Genomic DNA, 22,361 nt, shown 5'->3' on the forward strand with positions numbered 1-22,361 from the left:
GGCCAGATTTACTCTTCTGAGGTTCCAGGGTTATTGGATATTGTGGACCCCCTAGGATCTGGGGTTGAGACAAAAATGTGGTATTCAGTGTGCACTGCCAGCGAGAGGAATGGGAGTGCAGGATCTGGGCAGGAGGTGGAGTGCAGAAGTGGGTGAGGGGTGTGGTCTGGATGGGAGGAAGGGTGCAGGAGCAAGCTGGGTGTAGGGTGTCTGACCCAGGGAAGGGGGCAACAGCAAGGGAAGGTGCAGTGTGTGGCCAGGAGGGAGTGTGCAGGCGCAAGAGTGGGTTCAGGAGCAGGCTGCGGGTAGGGTGTCTAGCCAGGGGGGAAGATGCAGGAGAAGGATGGAGGGAGGGTGTCTGGCCAGGGGGGAAGATGCAGAAGAAGGATGGAGGGAGGGTGTCTGGCCAGGGGGGATGGCGAAGGAGCAGGCTGTGGATGCTCGATGGGATGGTGGTGCATGAGGGGGCAGGGGATGTGGGGGTCTGAGCGGCACTTTGTGCCCCGCACCAGTCCCAGGCACCACCTCTCACTGCTCCCATTGGCTGGATTCTGTTGGAGCACCAGCATCGGCTTCCACTGGGGGGAACGGGAGAGAGAAAATCCCAAACCACGCTGTGCGATCCAGCTCACGGGGAAGAAGTGCTCATCTTCCCCTCTGCAAGCTGGGAGAGGAGGAGGGGAGTGCTTCTTCCCCACAGCGAGGCTTGGCACTTTCTCTCCCCCCGCAGCGGGAAACCAGAGCTGGCGCTCCAACTGCGCGAGGGGAGGGGAAGGCAGGAGGGTGAGGTTGTAGCACCAGAGCGGGCTCCCCGCTGCAGGGGGAAGGAAGGGAGCTGAGCTCGAGCCACACACCATCAGGAAGGTGGCCACGGAGCCCCTCATGCTGATTTGGGGAACCATGGGGGATACGTTTGCACCCTTTGCACCCCTGCATATGGGTCTGAGCTGGTTTATGGTGTTCAAGCTCTGGGAGGGAGGAGGAAGAGCAGGAATAGGGTATGAATCAGTCAATTCCTGGCGCTTTGGAAACGCTGGGAAGGAGGGGGAGAAGCAGGGCTGGGGTGTGCTTGGGGAGCAGGCAAGGAAGAGGCCTGGTGGGGGTTTGAGGGAAGGAGTGGAGTGGGGGCGGGGCCTGCAGCCCCTGGCAAAATGAAAAGCGACACACATTTAAAGCAAGGACACGTGTGAGGTGCACGCTGATTGCACACCACATTGTGAGAGCAGTGCGTTCTCTCTGCTTCTTTATGTTACTTTTGCCAGCAATTTAATTTGCCCCTAATAATGGATCACTTTGTACTGGAAAGGTCTGGTAAAGAAGGAGAATCACGTGCAATGTATTTAATCTTACTCTTGGGGTCATGGTTAGTGCACATGCCCAATTTCAATCTTGTGGCTCATGGAGATGAAGGAAGCCCACTCACTAACCTTTAATATAATATATAATATATATAACCTGGGTTGCCCAGCGCTGTCTTAATGTGTATGAATTTAAGCATGTACATATGTATGCTCAGATTCAAGTTTTGAAGATATCGGTTACATATTTTAAGATCATAATTACAAAGAGAATTAAATGAAGAGGCTGAAGAATATACTTTCTGCTTTTAAATAACAACTTAAAAGCACACTTCAGCGCATATTTAAAAATATTTCTTACCTTTCTTTCTACCTCCACTTACAGCCATTACTACTTAGCATTTACACACTACTTTTCAGTCACAGATATCATTATCCCATTTTCAGAAGGGGAAACGGAGACACAAAGGCACACTGAGGTACGTAAGCCATGCAGTGTTAGTAGCAGAGCTGGGAACAGAACCAACATATCCTGAAATAAGGCCCATGACATATTCATTGGATCATGCTGCCACTCTGACTTCAAGAGCCTCAAAATAAGTTTGCTTCTATAATTAATGATATTAATTCTCTGAATTTTACTCATCTTGGAAAATAAATATAGGCTGGTCAATTTCTCTTTCACCCCTCATGCCCTAGCAAAGTGCTACTGTAAACCAAAACAACGTCGCAAGGAAATGTCTATTTCAATACATTACTGTTTTACATTTTTAATTAATAATTTTCTACACACGTCTGATTCTTTCAAAATGAAGTTGGACAAACACTGTACTGAGGGCCCACACACTGTTGATATTTTTAACTTCTAAAAGGGCTACCAAAGAGAAAACGAGATACGATGTAACTAAAACAGTATACAGTACAAAAGCAAAATGTAAACCAAATTTTATTTGCATTGACTATAAACAGACTTATGGAAACCAGCCTACCTATCACAAATACATTTATTAAGGAACTGATCTGGGCTATTTAAAAATACTTTACTTAAAAAAATGAACTCATCACTTACCAGACTGAGTACTTTGATAGGTAAGTTCGTCAGACCACTGATTGTAGTGATCCTGTTGTGTGCCAAGCTAAGATAAGTCAGGCTATGGCACTTCTCTAGCCCTTTGATCTCCTCTATATTATTATCTACAAATCAGTGTTGCGCTTAAGGAAAACAATCAAGTATAAAAAAAACTTAGCAATATTTAGAACTAAGTTAGCAGCTCTCTCTCTCTCATTGTACTTAATACCCTGTCTTCATCTTTCCCCTGTAACTTATTTGTTTCAACCACCAGTCATGTCTTGTCTCTCAAGCCCAACCCCCAGTCCTGCAACTGCATGCATGCGGAGAGTTATCGACATCTGTTGGGAGCTCCACTGAAGTCAATGAGCTTCCAGGCATGTCGAGTTAGTTGCAGGATCAAGGCTCTGAAAACTGAGGCAGAAGCCATATTTTTACTATATGTTTGTGCAGCACTGAACACAATCAGATCCCAAAGCATTGCTGCATAGACCAGTGGTGACCAAACTTACTCTCAAGCCACATACAACAATCCTCAGAAGTACAAGAGCCACAAAACACAGAAAACATACCCCCCAGGGCAGTGCCTGCTGGGGTCAGAATTCTGACCCAACTCCTCCCTGTGAGGCTAAAGCCCTGAGACCCCCTACCCCACAGGCAGATAACTCTAATCCCACAAGGCAAAAGGCCCAGGTTTTTCTGCCATTCCCTTCTCCTCCCCCACAGTCTGACAGAGAATGGAGCAAGTGTAAAAGAGCCGCATGCGGCTCACAAACAGCAGATTGCCCACGTCGGGCATAGACCATAAAGCGTAACAATAATTATAATTATTTATTATTATGGTTTATTATTGTTATCCATATTATTTAAGTAATCAAATTTTTACTTGAATTTGAATTAAGTTATATCAGTCTCAGTACTGATTCTGTGGCCAAATGGTGGTAGCTGTGTTAGTTTACTTTAAAGTAAAGCAGAGGCTCAACTAAACAGATCATATAAGTAGGGTCCTACCAAATTCACCGCCATGAAAAGCACATAATCAATCATGGAATCTGGTCTCCCCTATGACATCTGGTATTTTTTTGTGCTTTTATCCTATGCTATATGGGGAGACCAGCATTTGTCAAATTGTGGGGCCTGACCCAAAAGGGAGTTGCAGGAGGTCACAAGGTTATTTGGGCGGGGAGGGGAGATACAAAATTACTATCCCTGCCACTGTGCTGTCTTTAGAGCTGGGCAGCTTAAGAGCAGCGACAGTTGACCAGGCACCCAGCCTGGAGGTAGTGTCCTGAGAGCAGCAGCACCCGAGTAAAGGTGGCACTATCATACAATGCTATCCTTACTTCAGTGTGGCTGCCTTCAGAGCTGGATGGCCAGAGAGCGGCAGCTGTTGACTAAGGGCCCAGCTCTGCAGGTAGCCGCAGAGGAGTAAGGGAGACAATGCCATACCAGGCCATCCTTACTACTGTGCTGCCACTGGGGGTGGCTCTACCTTCAGAGCTGGACTCCACGCCAGCAACCGCCATTCTACAGCTGCCCAGCTCTGAAGGCAGCTCCACTGGCAGCAGCAGCAAAGAAGTAAGGGTAGCAGTACTGTAACACACTCCTCCCAGTAACATTGCGACCACCCCACAACTCCTTTTCGGGTCGGGATCCCCTACAGTTACAACACCATGACATTGCCGATTTATATAGCTGAAATCATGAAATTTATTATTTTTTACATTCTATGACTGTGAAAGTGACAAAATGAATTTGGTACAGCCCTACATATCAGATGAAATTGGAGTCAGGCACTTCAAAAACAAGAGAATATAAATAAGAAACCCTGCCACCATACTCCAAGGTAGAAAAAGCAGGTTATGATGCCTTTACACAATCACATGGGTAACAATATTTTATTTTAATTTATACGAAAGAATGATACTGCAGCCTGAAAACTGGGATAGCGACTTTTCTTGGTAACACAATCACATTTCAAATCTTAACTACACATAGACAAGTGATCAGATTATTTTTTCCCAGTCGGAATCATACCAATAACTTTAATCAAATGCAACTGGGCTGCTGCATTTATCATACAAGGGTAATGAAAGAAAATACAATCTTGTTAAAAGAACACAGGAAAAGTCATACCGAGTCAGCTCTGTGGTCTATCTAGCCCAATATCTTGTCTCCTATCAGTGGCTGGTGCCAGATGATTCAGAAGGAATGAACAGAACAGAACAGAACAGAACAGATCAATATATCAAGTGATCCATCACCTGTCAGCCAGTCTCAGCTTTTGGTGATCAGAAGTTTAGGGACACCCAGAGCATGAGCTTACATCCCTGTCTATATTGGTTAATAGCCATTGATCAACCTATCCTCAATTAACTTTTCCAATTCTTCTTTGAACCAACTAATGAAGGTGATCAAAGAGGGTGTGCGGCCCCTAATGGATGAAGGAGGTAACCTAGTGACAGATGATGTGGGGAAAGCTGAAGTACTCAATGCTTTCTTTGCCTCTGTATTCACGGACAAGGTCGGCTCCTGGACTTCTGCGCCAAGTGACACAAGATGGGATGAAGATGGACAGCCCTTGGTGGGTAAAGAACAGGTTAGGAACTATTTAGAAAAGCTAAACGTACATAAATCCATGGGTCCAGACTTAGTGCATCCGAGGATACTGAGGGAGTTGGCAAATGTCATTGTGGAGCCTTTGGCTATTATCTTTGAAAAGTCGTGGAGTTTGGGAGAAATCCCGGATGACTGGAAAAAGGCAAATATAGTGCCCATCTTCAAAAAAGGGAAGAAGGATGATCCAGGGAACTATAGGCCGGTCAGTCTTATCTCGGTTCCTGGAAAAATCATGGAAGGGATCCTTAATGAATCCATATTGAGGCACTTGGATGAGAGGAAAGTGATTAGGAATAGTCAGCATGGATTCACAAAGGGCAAGTCCTGCCTGACCAATCTGATTAGCTTCTATGATGAGGTAACTGGCTCGGTGGACATGGGGAAGTCAGTGGATGTTATATACCTTGACTTTAGCAAGGCTTTTGATACGGTCTCCCACAATATTCTTGCCAGCAAGTTAAGGGATTGTGGATTGGATAAATGGACGGTAAGATGGATAGAAAGATGGCTAGAAGGCCGGGCCCAGCGGGTAGTGATCAATGGCTCGATGTCAGGATGGCGGTCGGTTTCTAGCGGAGTGCCCCAAGGTTCGGTTCTAGGACCGGTTTTGTTCAATATCTTTATTAATGATCTGGAGGAGGGGATGGATTGCACCCTCAGCAAGTTTGCAGATGACACTAAGCTGGGGGGAGAGGTACATACACGTAAGGGCAGAGATAGGGTACAGAATGACTTAGACAAATTGGAGGATTGGGCCACAAGAAATCTGATGAGGTTCAACAAGGACAAGTGTAGAGTCCTGCACTTGGGATGGAAGAATCCCAAGCATAGTTACAAGCTGGGGACCAACAGGTTAAGTAGTAGTTCTGTAGAAAAGGACCTGGAGGTTACAGTGGATGAGAAGCTAGATATGAGTCAACAGTGTGCCCTTGTAGCCAAGAAAGCTAATGGCATATTAGGTTGCATTAAGAGGAGCATTGCCAGCAGATCCAGAGATGTCATCATTCCCCTTTATTCGGCTTTGGTGAGGCCGCATCTGGAGTATTGTGTCCAGTTCTGGGCCCCCCACTACAAAAAGGATGTGGATGCTTTGGAGAGGGTCCAGCGGAGGGCAACCAAAATGATTAGGGGGCTGGAGCATATGACTTATGAGGAGAGGCTGAGGGACTTGGGTCTGTTTAGTCTGCAGAAGCGAAGAGTGAGGGGGGATTAGATAGCAGCCTTCAACTTCCTGAAGGGAGGTTCCAAAGAGCATGGAGAGAGGCTGTTCTCAGTAGTGACAGATGGCAGAACAAGGAGCAATGGTCTCAAGTTGTGGTGGGAGAGGTCCAGGTTGGATATTAGGAAAAACTATTTCACTAGGAGGGTGGTGAAGCACTGGAATGGGTTACCTAGGGAAGTAGTGGAGTCTCCATCCCTAGAGGTGTTTAAGTCTCGGCTTGACAAAGCCCTGGCCGGGTTGATTTAGTTGGAATTGGTCCTGCCTAGAGCAGGGGGCTGGACTTGATGAACTTCTGAGGTCTCTTCCAGTTCTATGATTCTATGATAATACTTTTGATCTTCACAACTTCACCAGGCAACGAATTCCATAGGTGACCATGTGTTTTGTGTTGAACTACCACAGTATGGCCAGCTTTTGCCACACACCCAAACACGGTTTGGCTCAATCTACATTGATGGTGTCAAACTATAAGTGAACCCCAAAACCATGTTCTAGCCTAAATTCCTACCTAGAAGGATCTATCATTTTCCTGTAGATCTATCGTTTTATAGGGCCTATGCTAGGCTGTTTGACATATTTTGAAAAGTGCACACAGACCACAACTGAATCTTAGAAATGCAGGGCTGAAAGGGACCTGAACATAAGAACATGATAGAGGTCTATAAAATCATGGCTGGTGTGGGAAAAGTGAATAAGGAAAAATTATTTACTTGTTCCCACAATATAAGAACTAAGAGTCACCAAATGAAATAAATAGACAGCAGGTTTAAAACAAACAAAAGTAAGTTTTTCTTCACTCAGTGCACAGTCAGCCTGTGGAACTCCTTGCCAGAGGATGTTGTGAAGACTAGGATTTTAACAGGGTTCAAAAAAGAGCTTGATAGATTCATGGAAGTTAGGTTCATCAATGGCTATTAGGCAGGATGGATAAGAATAGTGTCCCTAGCCTGTCTGGAAATGGGTAATAGGAAAGGGATCACATGATGATTGTTGTGTTCCCTCCCTCTGGGGCATCTGGCCTTGGCCACTATCAGCAGACAGGATACTGGGCTAGATGGACCTTTGGTCTGACTCAGTATGGCCGTTCCTATGCACTCAGACCACAACTGAATCATAGAAATGTAGGGCTAGAAGGGACCTGAAGAGATCAATTAGCCCGTTCCCCTATACTGAGGCAGGATTAATTATACCATACATGGCAGTTAGAGAGTGATTTTCTGATAAGATAGGGCTGCTTCTGTTCCTATTGAAGCAGACTTGGCAAAACTTCGGTGGGCACACAATTGCTATTGGTCATAGTAGGCCCATTCAATCACTGATTCCAAATAAGTAAAACACCAGTCTACTATGTGCCAAGGGATTTATACATATAAAATAAAAGGTGATCACACCAATAAGGTGCAGCAAATCAGTCAGCATTAACAACTGATTTAGAGACTGAATGGCCCACTACAATTGCTTGGTCAGGTATTACTGCCTTAGTAAAGTTTATTCCTTTCTGTTTTAGACAATATCCTCCAAGAAGATTAATTTATAATCCTGTCAGGTGTGTTTGTGTGTGCAGCTGTCAGGAAAACTTGTAACCTTACCATCTAAATCACAGCTCACTGAAATATGGTGAGAGATGCTTAGTTACTGTCGGCTAAGAAATGCATCCCAAACACTTTCACCGCTGTAAGACATTTAAGAAATGTTGTTTCATTTGTAGATTAGAAGCACAGCTTGTTTTGGCTGCCATGTCTTCTGTTAGTTTTGTTTGACACAAGTTAGAAATACTGCCATGTTGCATTTTCCACTCACGTTCTCAATTTCAAATGGTCCTGAGGCATTCATATGTACAGTTATTCTTCCCATATTGCTGAAAACAAATCAAATTAAGCAAATGAAGATACTAAAGCGTTGCATTCAAGGCAAATGAAAAATCCTTATTTATTTCCATTCAGATCCGTGATAATGAGCCTTGACCTTTCATTGGTTGCATTATTTTTGCATTTGCAATAGGAAATTTGAATAGCAAAGGGATTACATCTCAGGGCCATTCTCCAACAGGAGTTACCTTACTTGTCACTAATGTAACCTGAGCACCTTGTGAATGAGCTAACCACTCGTGTGGAAAAAAAAGGGTTCTGAGATAACATCCTTAGTAATGGGATTACTTGAGTGTGGAAGGCAAATGAACAAAATGATATAGCCTGCACTCCTCGCCATCTCCCAGAACAAAGACTCTGGATGTCATTTACAAGGCAAGGAAAAAAAGAGGTTCCTACACTTTAGTAAACATTTATAAGCTTACATGGGAATGCAAGAGAGCCACAGAGAGCTTAAAATTTGTTTACTCTACAGGCTCCATACTGGCATGGCTATAGTGGTAAAGCTCTGTAGCGTTAATGTAGTGTACACTGACAGAAGTAGGTTTTCTGTCTGTCAGCTCTCAACACAGCTGTGACTGGAGTTTTTGTCGGCAGAGTTATTTTAACCCAGAGTGTAGATTTTTCTGTAGGTGAGCCTTCAGAAGGAATAAGGGCAGCTCTGCACAGCAGGTGCCTTGGAAAAGCAGACTGTGGAAAAACATAAGAATCTAACACAGCTTTATCAGCTCTCCACCAGAATGGAGTTTACTACCCCATAGCGTGGGCAGCATACTCAAAGGCAGAAAGGTGTTTTTGAGAACAACCTGCACCACATGTAGTCTTACTACACATAGGAGCATGATCTTATACATAGACATTTAATGGCCTTAACTTCCACAGATTCTGCAGGAGCCTGAAAATCAGTCCATTCTAGCTACTTTTGAGGTTTTTCTAGTTAAAGCAGCGCTCGTCATCAAACTGATGTACAATCAAATTCAATCTACATAGATATAATGTGAACACGTAACCCTCTAATGCGAAAAGTGGAAATTTCCTGCCCATTAATTCTCCTTTGCTGAATTGCCTACAAAATCCCGACAACTGTTAAGCCACTGGTGTGCTGAGATCACCTTTGATCACGGTGACCAGCACTGACTGTTTCCTTGTACTCCCATATCTGTCAGTATTCATCTGCTGTCTCTTGTCTTAAACTTGGATTGTAAACTCTTTGGGGGGAAGGTCTTTTTCTTGTTTTTTTTTCCAGCACCTAGCATACTGGGATCTTGGTGGATGAGTGATGCTTGTTGTAATAACTGGGCCTACAAATTTACCCTTATTATAAGCTCAACTGAAACAAGTACATGACAGTTTATAAAATGTTACAATAACCTAAAATAACAAATATTGATGGGAAAAGGCATGGTCACAGAAAGACTGGATTAGTCCAAAGAACCTTCCTGATATAACTGTTAAGATCACGCTTGGTAAATCAGAAATATGTGCAACTAAAAACTAGTGAACCAAAATTGGTGTGTGGGAAACTAAGCCGAATTAATTGATGGACAAAATAAAGAGTAGGTGGGCTATTCCACCTGTGATTTCCTTTTGTGGTCCTTACAGGAAAAGACTTTGGGAGAAAAATTGGCTACTGGTCTAAACTTCACTATCATGGTGCTGCCACTCTCACCATCTCTTGGGACTCTGGAATTTCTTCATCCTAATCCTAAGAAATGTCCTGACTAGGTCAGCCCAGAAAGATGGAGCCTGATGATACTGGCACCTCTGCTGGCTCCAATGGAATCCCAACCACCACCTGGGATGAGACAGGATTGGACTATAACAGCAGAAGAAGCTTCAGGCTTTTTCAGCTAACTTTTCCTCTTTACCCCAGATAGGATACTTATTGCCATCTGTCTAAGAGACTCTCAAACAAGTTTTTTTTTCCTTTCAAAAACTCTCCAGAAAAAGGAAATCAGAGGTATTATTAAAATAAAAGCCTTATTTAATATTTAACATTTCAAAAATATTAAAGGTAAAAGTTTTATTAATAGTGTGTTTGCCATGGTACTAATCTGGTTCAGTTTTCTGTATATACAACCTCAAACCTTGTTTAACATTGTTTAATGTTAGACAGTGACTCGTCATCTTTAGTCCATATACCACATCTGGATACCACCACAGGCGTCTAGGCCTAGTAATTATTATTGACTATTCATACTAACAATAGATTCTTCCTTTAACAGGTGTATGCCATCAGAATAATCAGGCTGGGTCACACTAATGGTCAATCTAGCCTTGGGATGCAAATAATGTAAACAAATATCAGCCATGTAACCAGTCAAAATTCTATTGGTTACACAGTTAACCGTTGGGCTTGGCTGCCAATCCTGCAGGTTTGAGGCTGCCAACCCTACAGCATGATGCAGTGGACTCATCTGGGCCCACCACACTGTGCCATGGGCAGGAGGCTGCTCTGTTTAGGTCATGGTGATGGTAAGCATCACCCGATAAGGAGATTCATCTCAGTCTTCCCCTCCCATCGCTTCTAGCTTATGGAAATTCTGAATCAGAGCACAAAGGAGTTAAACTAAACTCCAAACATCACAATTCATAGCCCAGTGCTGCAGTGAGCATTTGTTTATCATCTTTGCCATGTCTAGGGACTATGACTCACAGCTTTCTTAGCTTTTCAGGGAATGAGGGGTTTTTGTTTTCCCTTGACAGGCATAGCGAATTTGATCTTTACGAACACTCCCACCCACACTGTTTTTATAAATATTAATGCTTTACTAAGTTAAAATCAGTGTAATCATTAGATTAAAAACTATTTCACTTTGATGATCAAGGCAGAATTGGATGGTTGAGTGAAGCTACACAATGAGGATGGGTGTCTATTCAGAATGAGCAGCCCTCCAAAAAAACAACCACCAACCACCTTCTCCTGTTGTGGTTTCCACAAAGGATACGGTCCAGGCTGAGTTTAGTAAGTGACTGGTATGAGGACAGATCTCGCATTTCAGGTATTTGGTTATATGAAAAATCCACTTCCTGAAGAGAAAAAAGATACACTAAGTTGTTTTCTTTCTTCAGCATTTTCAGCTCCTTTGTGAAACTATCCATTAACTTGTGGTGGGGTATGTAAAGGAAGTAAAGGTCATTAATATTAATATGTGGTGAGACATAAACAAAAGGGTTTATATTAGATACATAATTCACATTTTGGAAGCTTCCTTAACTACTGTGTGTTCCTCCTACAGACAATGTTAATGGTCCAGCAATGATACATAACGATTAGAGATAGAGTAAGGAAATTCACGGTGGTAATGTTTCAAAACAATATCCAGATCTTTGTAACCCACAGTGGCCTATATGAAAAGAACTGCAGAGAAAACAGAACTGTATATGACTATTCTTCATATACATCTCTCTCAGTACTGATTGGTACCAGTCAATGTGAAAGGTGGGAACTGATTCCATTCAAGATTTGATTCCGTTGGCAGAATTTTAACCAGTACAACAAATTGTGTAAAATGCTATAGTGTTTGGGGTTCAGGTATGTGAAACCAAATGAGAGATGTAATTATTTTTTTTAAATGGCAACCAGTATAAGATGAATGCCTAGGAGACGAAGGAAGTTTGATCTCTTTGCCTGGCATAATACAGAAACTAAATTACATTTGAAAGGTCTCTCTGAATTCAAACCTGACAGGACATTTCTCACAACATACCTTGAGATTTTTAGGTGGCGTGAAATTGAAATATGTAGTAAGTTCATTATTGGAAGCATCAAGTTCCAGTAAGTAAGGCATGTGGCTGACACAAGACAGGTCTATAACAAAGGGAAATACCAAATGAAGTAAAATAATACACTGGGAAATACAAAGATTACAAGGTTATAGTGTAATATACCAATTTCACCCCCTAGGAGGCAAAAAAACAATTGTAAACCATGCAAGACACAGAGCAAGGCTTGGCACACAGTAATCAAATGTATTAGCACCTCTCCCTACACAAAAGATAGTTTCTGTACAACTCAAGACACAATAAATGACCAATTCCTAAATCAAACTCCATTATTTAAAATTGATTTAATTTTCAATCATCCTAATTTAACTTTATTGCCTAAGGTAAAATCCTCAAAAAAGTATTAGTGGTTTAGGAACCTAAATTCCATTTTTTTTCAAAAGTGACTTAGGCTTTTTAGTCTCAGGCAAGACTGAAAACTTACCTTTTTAAATCCCTCACAAATCAATCCATCTTTCACACATCACCACTCATGCCAAAGTGATATCCAAAACGGCATCGTATGCAATTTTTTAATTTAGATCTTAGCAATGATTTTTAAAAGGCAGAGTCTTAAAAGGGTCAAGAAAGGAGCAATTATCTCTTGGGAGAAGGGTCCTGTTCCGTTCAAGCAGCTACTTGGTAAAATGTAAAATGGGCACAAGGAGGTTGTGACAGTCACAGAGTTGCATTCACCTCCAGCTCTCCAAATGTATAAATACTAAGGCAGAAGCTATATGACACAGCAGGTTACTTCACAGACCTTATTTAATATTATTTGCATTATTGTAGTGCCTGGAGGTCTCAGTCATAGCCTCGGGCTCATTGTGATAGGCGCTGTGCAAACACAAAATAAAATGACATGAGACCTGATTGTGAGTTTGGTGAGTTTCATCCTATTCTCATTTGTGATCATCAGAAAGGCAGCACACAATTCTGTATACTTCAACCCCAGTAGGAAATCTTTGCTGAAGAGAAACCCCAAAACTGAAATAGCTGTCACACACATCACTTTATATATTCTGATATTTGCATGTGTAAAATCTCAACCCTAACTCTGCACTAATCTGGCTGTTTGCACTTTATATCCAAATAATAAACGGGACAGTAAATTTTACTTTCATGTTGCCTAGCATACGCTGGTGCCACAGGATAAGTACCATTAGTATATTATTCTCAAGGAGACCTAGCTATTGTATCACTCTGCAGTGTGGGACTGGCAATGCCATTAATCCATAGACAGAGTTTTGTGATATTAAAGCTGCACAGAACACTGCATTTTTCATCTTAAATAATTTTACAACCCAAGCGTTTACTAGAGCACTTACTACATACCATTGATTGTATTGTATGAAAGCTGCAACTTCTCTAGGTGAATGTATCTGGAGAGAATGCTAATGTCACTTAAATTACGCCCCTGGGAAAATAAAAGCAAAGCAGCTTTAATAACTCGCTGGGTAACCACACCCTGCTCTCTTCAGAGACACAGTACAGATTGGACCTCTCTAGTCCGGCACCCTCAGGACCTATCTGGGCCCAGATGAGGGATTTTGCCGGACCAGGGGAGGTGATTTTTGGACCTCTGCCACCAGCTCCCTTGGCTCCGCTGCTGGCCTCCCAACCGGCTCCCCACCGCCCTGCCATCCCAATGGGCAGCTATTGCTGTTGTGGCTCTGCCGGGCAGCCCAGCGCTGGGGCTCCAGGTAGCTGTGCGCACCACACACTGGGGCTCCCGACAGCCATGTGTACCGGGGGTTCCATAGGCAACACTGAGCATCGGGGCTTCCTGAGCAGCCCCACACACTGCCGAGACTCCCTGGGTAGCAGCGCAGAGGTCTCGTACTGGGGCTCCCAACCCCACTGGGCAGCCCCGCTGCCATGCGCTGAGCAGCCTCGCCATCAGCTCCGGGTGGGCAGCTCACTGCCCTGCCAGCCCTGCAGGGATCCTTACTGCTCGCCCTCTACCGGGATACCCTGGCCTTGCAACATCCGTGCCGGACCATGGATGTTGCTAGACCAGAGAATCCCGGTTAAGAGAGTTTCAAGCTGTAGGAGGAAGTGTTGATGAGACACCCACAGCTTCCTTCCTTTGGATGCTGGGATCTGAGCCCCACCAGATTACGTTTACATAGAACAATGTCTATTTACACCTAAAATAGACACAAATGAGGAAAAAAGTAAAAAAAAACCCCACAAAAACCAAAAATACAATCGCGAGACATGGCTGCTTCCAAAGGAATGCCACAACATCAGGCTGCATACAAGAGGAATCTGTGGCATGTCATCTTTAACCAGATTCAACTCTGCTAATCTTCTTGGACAGCAGCAATTGCTTCCCACCAGAGTTATGCTGCAGGCTGTATTCCAAGGGGATTACCACCCCCACCCCCACCCCCACCACGCACACACAGAACAGGAGCAGGAAATTACCCTGGAGACAAAGTAAATAGAAATCCTGCCTCCTACAGCTACTGCTGTTCCTAGTAGAAAACAAAGTGGGACTGATACAGATCGGGAAGGAGTGAAGTCACAGCCTTCCAACGGTCTCCAATACAGGAGCCAGAAGTGTTAACTACAAGAGGTGACCAAGTTGCCCCTGCCTCCTGAAAAAAAAAAGGACACATCTTGCCAAACAAGCCGTCTCTTCTTAAGAGTGAAATTTAGCATATGTCAACCCTTATGAGCAGAGAACTACATCACAATGATGGCTCTGCTGAAAGAGGTTTGTTCTTTGGTTGTACTCACTGAAAGTGACAGATTAAGATAAACAAACTTGGTGCCAGGGGCTGAACGCCCCAGTTTGTACAGGGCCTCAGCCACAGTATCTTCATCCAGTACCCCATCAAAATGCTCCTGCAAGACAGAGCCACATTTAGGTAGACGTAAGAGACCACATTTTACACTGTTCAGTCCTACTGAAGTCACTGGAATTGCATGGGATCCAAATCAGGACAGAAAACAGGTTTTCGTACCAGCCTCATCAGCCTAGTGTAGCACCTTTTGAAATAGCTTTAGACACCAAGAGAAATAAATTATTATTGGATATAACTTTAGCATTCAAAATTACAAATAGGAGCATGCAGTACGCTAGCTCCAAACTCTCACATAGGCAGCAGAAAAGCCCGAGGTCAACATTTTCAAAAGGGGCCATTTCGTTTTCTCATTTCTGATGCTCGACTTTAGAAATGATTTGGTTTGCAAAGACACCAAGCACATGCGCCTCCCTTTGACTTCAATTGGGTTATGAATGCTCAGCTCCCCTGCAAATCAGATCTCAAATATTTCAAGCTGAGTTCTCAAAAATTAACACATTCAGAGACTCCATTTCTTTTTGCCTGACTGATGTGAAATCCTTTTCACAAACCAGCAAGTCCTCTGCCAAGGGGGTGGTTAACAGATGGCACTAGTGAACCAGCGCACAGATTTAATGAGAAAATAAGCCAATGAGTTGTGAAATTCCTAGGAGTTTGGAGAAGCCACACAATGATCTCAGTTCCAGGGACCAAGACAAATAATTTATCAAAGCGTAATAATGCGAATCCTAGCACCTACTACAGCAATTGGCTCGATAGAGATATTAGAGCGGATCATGCTAGAGAGATATTGAAGACATGATTAAAAATATGAAGGGACAATGCCGCGGTGAGGGGCATATTAGAGACAGATGAAACCAAACAAATCCACCTCGCCCTGGGAACTTATTGAGCGTCAAGGCTGGGCACATGTCCTGCACTCAGCCACACTGAGGTGCCTCTGCTGTCCAGCATTAATTCAGCAATGTCCAAGCCAGCCTGCCCCTTTCTGGCAGAGATCGGGACAAGTGCAGAGGGAAACACACCCGATCCCTGCTGATGGAAGCAACCCAGGGGAAGCCGGGAGGGCGGCAGGAATAAACGGAGCCTCTCTTGTGCCCCTGGTGACAAGCACAGGCGTGGGGAATAAGGAGGGGGGGGGGGGGTTGCAGCAGCCCGGGCTTGGGGCATCCCCTGCAGCGCTGGGTCTCAGACATGCTGGGGGATGCTGGGGGGGGGGGGGGGCGCAGACAATGGTGGGGGGGGCAGCTCAGCACCCTCACTCCAGCTGTTCCAGCGCCACATTGACACAGGGTGGGGGGGGGTGAAAACCCACGAGCGCCCCCCCCGGCAGCGACCCCGAGGGAGGGCTCGGCCAGCCCCCCCCATTCCGGGAGGGGGGGCGAGATGGGGCGTGGCCCCCGCTGCGCTGTGACGTTGGGGCTCCCCCCCCGGCTCCAGCCCGACGCCAAGATGGACCCGGCGGGGGCGTCCCCACAAACCCCCCCCCCCCCCCGCCGAGCCGGTGCCCCCTTGCGGGGGGCGGGGACCGAGCTGAACCTCCACGGGCTGCGGCGCCAGGCCCAGGTCCGAGTCCGAGTCCGAGTCCGAGTCCTCCGGCTGCCCGAGGCGGGGCCCGGCCCCAGGCGGCGCCGGCCCCAGGGGGAGCCGGGCGTGGGAGGGGGGCCGCCCCCCCGAGCCGCTCTGCCCGCCCCCTCGCTCGGCCACGGGGGGCGGGGAGGGCGGCAAAAGGGTGGGGGGAGGGGCGAGTGTGCTGGTGCTTGAGACTCGGCGGCTTCCTGACCGGGACCACGTTGCCGCCATCTTGTGTACCAGCCCGTTGCCTAGGAGACGGGGCGCCGGCCGGCCGGGGCGCCAGCAAGTGGGGGAGTGGTGCATCCTGGGAGATGTAGTTCTCCGAGGCGCCGCGCCGCAGGGGGAAGGCCGGCAAGGCATGCTGGGAGGTGTAGTTCTCCGAGGGGGGGCGCCGCAGGGGGAGGGCCGGCAAGGCATGCTGGGAGGTGTAGTTCTCGCCCAGCCTGGGGGGAAAAGCACGTGGCCGCCCTTGCTCCCTGGCGGGGGGCGGGGCTGGGTCCTGCCCTGGTACCAGGGGCTGGGTCCTGCTGCAGCTGCTGACCACAGACTGTTCTGGGACTTAGGGCGGCAGCATCACCCCGCCCCCCATAGCAGGACCCTGCCCCGTAGGGGCGCCAGGGGCCCCCATTCACCCCGACAGTCTGGTTTTGGGGTCTGGTGAAAAACATTCAGAAAATACCCGACACCTGCAACGTCCCCGATTTTCTGGTTTTCCGGCTGGGCACCGGACGGGAGCCCGGGGGGTGGGGGGAGTGGTTGGAAGGGGGCGCGATGGGCGCTGGGAGCCTCTGGTTGCGCCTGATGCCTTGGGGAGGAGGGGAAGCCCTGTCCCTGCTCCTGAGCGCTGGGCAAGCGCGTGGTGGAGCCGTAGCCGGACTCGCAAGGGCTTTGCCGGGACCGTGCGCGGGACAGCGCCCTGGGATCTGCACGTGCCTGGGTCAGTCCCGCTCCCTGTCGGCCAGTTCTCTTACCCCTGCTCTCCCCGCCGGCCAGCCCCACTCCCCCCAACCCTCCCAACCAGCCCTGCTTCCTGCCGGCCGGTTCTCCTCCTCCTGATCTCCCCCAGCCAGCCCCGCTGCCCCCAACCTCTCCCCCCCCCGACCAGCCCTGCTTCCTGCTGGCCGGTTCTCCTCCTCCTGATCTCCCCCAGCCAGCCCCACTGCCCCCAACCTCCCCTCCCCCCCGACCAGCCCTGCTTCCTGCCAGCCCCCCGGATCTCCCTTGGCCAGCCCCGCTGCCCCCAACCCCCACCCCTGGCCAGCCCCGTTCCGCTCCCAGCTGGTCCCTTCCGCTCCCCCCCTCCCCGTCAAGTGTGCCAGGTATTTTTTCTGAAGCTACCTGGTAACCCTAGCCCTCGCTGGCTGACCCCACACGTGGTGCCTGTGAGGTCAAGTGGACAGGGCATCCTGCTTGGTGTTACTCGTCCAATACCTGAGGGGGGAGATAAATCGCAGACCAGGGATATTCAATAGGTGGGGGACAGGCCAAATCTAGACCCCTCGGCCGGTTTTGAACTGACCCTGAAATCTTTTTTATTTGTCCATTTTGTGGTTATTTTTTCCGGAGTCTGGACCTTGACGCAGAAGTGTGGACATTGACAAAATACAATAGACAACCCAGCCTTAGACAAAGAGGACGTTCTGGCTTAAAATCTGGAGAAATGGCCTACCTGCCAGGTCCTGGTCTCCAGCTGGGAGGTCACAAAGTTGAGGATTGCCACAAGGGTTCCCAACTTTCCAATTTCTAACAACTGAACGGCCCTGCTCTGCCCCCTCCCCTGGAAGTCCTGCTAGGGTTGCCCACTCTGGCAAAAGCTACTGGGAAGCTTTTTTCCCCTCCAACGTGAAGTAATGTCATTTTCTTAAAATTAAATTCCCCTGGAGATTGATGCCAATTCTGAGAGACACTGGGCTAATTATGGAAAGGTGGCAACTCTAGGCCATTCCCCCAAAGTCCTGCCCTCTCCTCTCCACCCCTGCCCCATGACCAGCCCACAGGGACTGCGTCAGTCTCCCTGGCCCACAAGTTACTGTAGGCAGCGGAGGAGAGGCTCTCCACGTAAACCACTCTCTCAAGTCACACAAGTCTGTGGAAGAGCTGGGACTAGAACCCAGGAACCCTGCCCACATCCAGGGAGAGAACCCGGGAGCCCTGACTCCCAGCTCCTCCGGGCCTCCAGCACTGAGGCAAGGGCTGGTCCCAAACACGCCCAGGCATTCCCTGCCCGTCCGGGGGCGTGGAACTAGGGGCAGGGGGCTGCTTATCTCTATCTGGAGAACTTGCCTCTTTGCCTGTAACCAGCCCCCCCAAGCAGCCGTGACCTGCTCACCCGGTCTGGCTCCAGAAAACAGAGCATATTGGCAGGCCCGGCCAAAGGGTTTGCAGGGCCCAAGGCAGGACACTGGGAGCAGGGCCCTGGGCCCAGCCAGGGGATGGTGAATACTCAGCAGAGCGGGGCCCCGAAAGTGCGGGGCCCAAGGCTCACCTTGCCCTAGGGCCAGGCCCATATATTGGTTCTGGAGTCTCCCCACTTCTTCAAAGGGGTTTAACGAGCCTCCACTCCGGATTCCCCCTCACCCCATGGCGAGGGGCTCTCGGGGCCCTAGTTCCCAGGCTACCTTGGCTGCAGCTGGGGGAGGCTGGCTGCAAAGCGCTGGCACCTATCAACTTCGGCGGTCCAGAGCGAGCAGGCACCTGAGTTCCCAGGGAACGGCCCCGAGGGACGGCTCGGTTCCTACCTAGGTGGTGATCACACGATGCACAGAGCCGGGATTGGCAGAAGGCGACCCTGTACGGTGCACTGAGCTCAGGTCCCTTTGCAGTGGGCTGGGGGTGAGTGGAGCAAGGCCAGAGATTGCTCTCCAAATACCCCCTCCCCAACCTGACATCCACCCCCCGGAGCTAGCAGGCTGCCATCTCCCTTCCCACAGCCTTTCTACCATGCTCAGAGCTTGCCCTCTCCTCACCCGCTGTGGCCAGTGAATCTGCGGGCGCTCCCCTTCCTCAGCCCCCTACTCAGCCTGCGCTCCCGCCACAGGGAGTAAGACGTCCCCTGTAGCTGCCACTGAAGTCTCCCTCAGGAATCTTCTTGGCAGGATTAGGATATTTGGATAACCGGACTTTCAATGTCCATTCAGCACAGACTCTGACATGTCCCCTTTTAACCAGATACCTGGAAACCCTACTTCCAACCAGCACTGGCAAAGGGCAGCTGTGAAAAACTGACCCAGCTGACATCTAAGAGTCTTGCTCAAGGTCACGCCAGGAGAGCCAGGCAAGTAGTCCATAGCCCCTGAATTCCAGTCCAAGGATCTAACCACCAGGCTGCTCTACCTCTCACTGTTTTGGGGGGAGGACTGAAAGGAGGAGCGAAGCTGCTTTGGCAGTTCTAAGTGGCTAGCTTAGTCACATGGAGGTTCTGTAACACACACAGGGGCTGTGTCTAGACTGGCCAGTTTTTCCGGAAAAACTTGCCAGCTGTCTACACTGGTCGCTTGAATTTCCGCAAAAGCACTGACGTTCTACTGTCTGAAATCAGTGCTTCTTGCGGAAATACTATTCTGTTCCCGTTCAGGCAAAAGTCCCTTTTGCGCAAAGCTTTTGCGCAAAAGGGCCAGTGTAGACAGCTCAGATTTGTTTTCCGCAAAAAAGCCCCGATCGCGAAAATGGCGATCCGGGCTCTTTTGCAGAAAAGCGTCCGTGCCAATCTAGACGCTCTTTTCCGCAAATGCTTTTAACGGAAAACTTTTCCATTAAAAGCATTTCCGGAAAATCATTCCAGTCTAGACACGGCCCTAGTGTGGTTCACTGTCCCATGTAGTGGCACGTAGACCACTTACAGCGAGAGATAAGAAGGGAGCTCTACAGCCTAAGCTGAGCACCCGCTGGCTTTGTACCTCAAGCTGTAGAGGCGCCTACACTAAGCCCCAGAGATCCCACGTTCAAATGTGCCCCGTGGCAATTATACTTCCACCTGACTCCTATAAAAAAATGTTCATTTAAAAAATATTTGGATTTTAAAAATTAAAATGGCCATTTAAAAAAATGACAACAGCTTCCCCTTCCCTCCCCAAATCCCCATACAGATCAGACCAGTGGTCCATCCAGTCCAAAAACATCAGAGGATATCCCATAATGGAATCATTTGGTTGGCTTGTGTGTTAAAATATGGGGGTTTGTAGCTCTTTTACAATGGTCCCTTCAAATGTAACTGGGGAAGTTTCAATCATACATAGAAACATGTAACCCTTTTTTTAAAAATCTTGCTCAGTGCTTTGCCCTAGAGATATCATGTAGCGGGGAGTTCCACATGTTGATTAGGCATCATGTAAAAAAAAAAAGACATTTCTTTGTATCCATTTTATATCTGCTGCTTTTCCATTTCATTGACTGTGTTATTGTATTGCAAAAAGGGGTAAATGGCGGAAATCAAGCAACAAAGAAAAAGGACTTGGAACTTAAAGGCACAGGCATGCAGGCCGGAGTCGACATTGAGCTCTGAGGAGCTGTGGCACTCAGGATGGGAAGGTTTCTTATTGGGGACCGATGGGTTCATTTCAATGGGTCCTGGGTCGGAGCAAAGACAGCAAGTTAAAGCTCCTGATTCTAAAAGGTTTTGCAACTCAATTTCTCAGTACAGCCTGGGACCCCCCACCTGGGTATGATAATGTCAGATTGATCCTTGATTGCTATGGCTGTCGGTTAAAATAAAATCCTTATGGACACCATCCACTGACTTTTATCTCTATGCTTCAGGGAAACATTATGATTACTGCAATAAAGCTACCCCAAATTACCTTCCTTCATTATCTCACCAGTCATAAATGTGAAAACCCTTAATGAGATTTACTCCTTCTACACTAAGCACCCTCTGCCTGTTCCTAGGGCCCCCTTGGGCATAGCGGCTGCCCTGCGAAAGCTTTTCTCCAGATGGTACGTGTCTAAAAATCGCTTTCTGGAAGTTACAACAAAGAAAAGGATTCCACTTAGAACACACATGAGGGAAAAGGCTGGACTCTACCACTGTTCAGGCCTTACTTCCCAGAATTGGACTGACCCAGACTGCTGGAGATACATGCTACCCAGCAGTGCGAATGGCCTATTTGTTTTGCTTTTTTTAATCTGGACCCACAGCCATTCCAAGGTAGAATAATTTGTGAGCCACCAAATCTAGAAACACATCTCAGAGGGACAGCCGTGTTAGTCTGTATCCGCAAAAATGACAAGGAGTTCTGTGGCACCTAAAAGACACTCAGATTTACTTGGGCATAATCTTACATGGGCAAACATCCACTTTGTCAGATGGATTTTTGCCCATGAAAACGTATGCCCAAATACATTTGTTAGGCCAGGTCTACACGAGACCGGGAAGGTCTGGTTAAGGTATGTACATAAAATACGTAGCTAGAGTTATCTTAACTTAAGCCGAGCTTGGTGCCATCTTCACAGAGGGAGGCCGACGGGAGCAAATGCTCCAGTTGGCTTTTCTTACTCTTCATGACTACAAGGAGTATTGGTGTCAACCAGAGCCCTCAGCATTTGATTTAGCGGGTCTTTACTAGACCCTCTAAATCAAACGCCAGAAGATCAGTTTCCAGTGTGGCAATTGAAGATGTGGTCTTAGTCTTTAAGATGCCACAGGACTTCTCATTGTTTTTGATCTAGAAACTGAACCTATATAAAGCACTGGGGAGCCAGACTTACATACTACCCACTGGGGCATCCATCTGAGTGGGGTGCCTTCTGGGATGCTAGACCCTAAAATCAGGTGTATTTGTAGTATATCCTACCCTGTAGAATGGGTTCCTGGCCTGTAACCCAGGACCTCCGCCATCCAACCGTAGAAATTAACTGTAGCAGCTCAAAGCTGGGTGAAATAAACCACGCAACCAGAAACCACACAAAGTCCTTTTAGTTAAGTTACAGATTTAATATCACAGAACAGTTTGTTGGGGAGGGAGGATTCTATTACACAAAACAATGTCTTATTTTACATATGCCCCATGACTGTAAATGATCATCCTAGATCGAATCGAGGAAATATGATTTTCCTCCCCCACATGGCCCTTTTAGCTGGCAGGGGAGATATTTTTTACCCTGCCTATCACTTTTTATGTCTGACAGAGGGATATA

The 22,361-nt window shown here is 47.2% G+C and overlaps 1 protein-coding gene across 1 annotated transcript in view; it reads right to left on the reverse strand.

The window, feature by feature from the left end:
* The window catches only part of LRGUK (leucine rich repeats and guanylate kinase domain containing), an 87,435-nt gene extending 70,960 nt beyond the window's left edge, over positions 1–16,475 (reverse strand). The window contains exons 1-6 of the mRNA XM_075925630.2: positions 16,194–16,475; positions 14,587–14,694; positions 13,177–13,258; positions 11,787–11,887; positions 11,025–11,106; positions 2,368–2,492 (exon numbers count right to left, since the gene is read on the reverse strand). Of these exons, the coding sequence (XP_075781745.2) occupies positions 2,368–2,492; positions 11,025–11,106; positions 11,787–11,887; positions 13,177–13,258; positions 14,587–14,694; positions 16,194–16,457 (762 nt within the window). The 5' untranslated portion in view covers positions 16,458–16,475. The remainder of the gene's footprint in view (positions 1–2,367; positions 2,493–11,024; positions 11,107–11,786; positions 11,888–13,176; positions 13,259–14,586; positions 14,695–16,193) is intronic.
* Between the last annotated feature and the right edge of the window lie 5,886 nt (positions 16,476–22,361).

The sequence above is a fragment of the Pelodiscus sinensis genome, chromosome 1 (genome assembly GCF_052426305.1).
Source record: "Pelodiscus sinensis isolate ZL-2025 chromosome 1, ASM5242630v1, whole genome shotgun sequence".
Lineage (NCBI taxonomy): Eukaryota > Metazoa > Chordata > Testudines > Trionychidae > Pelodiscus > Pelodiscus sinensis.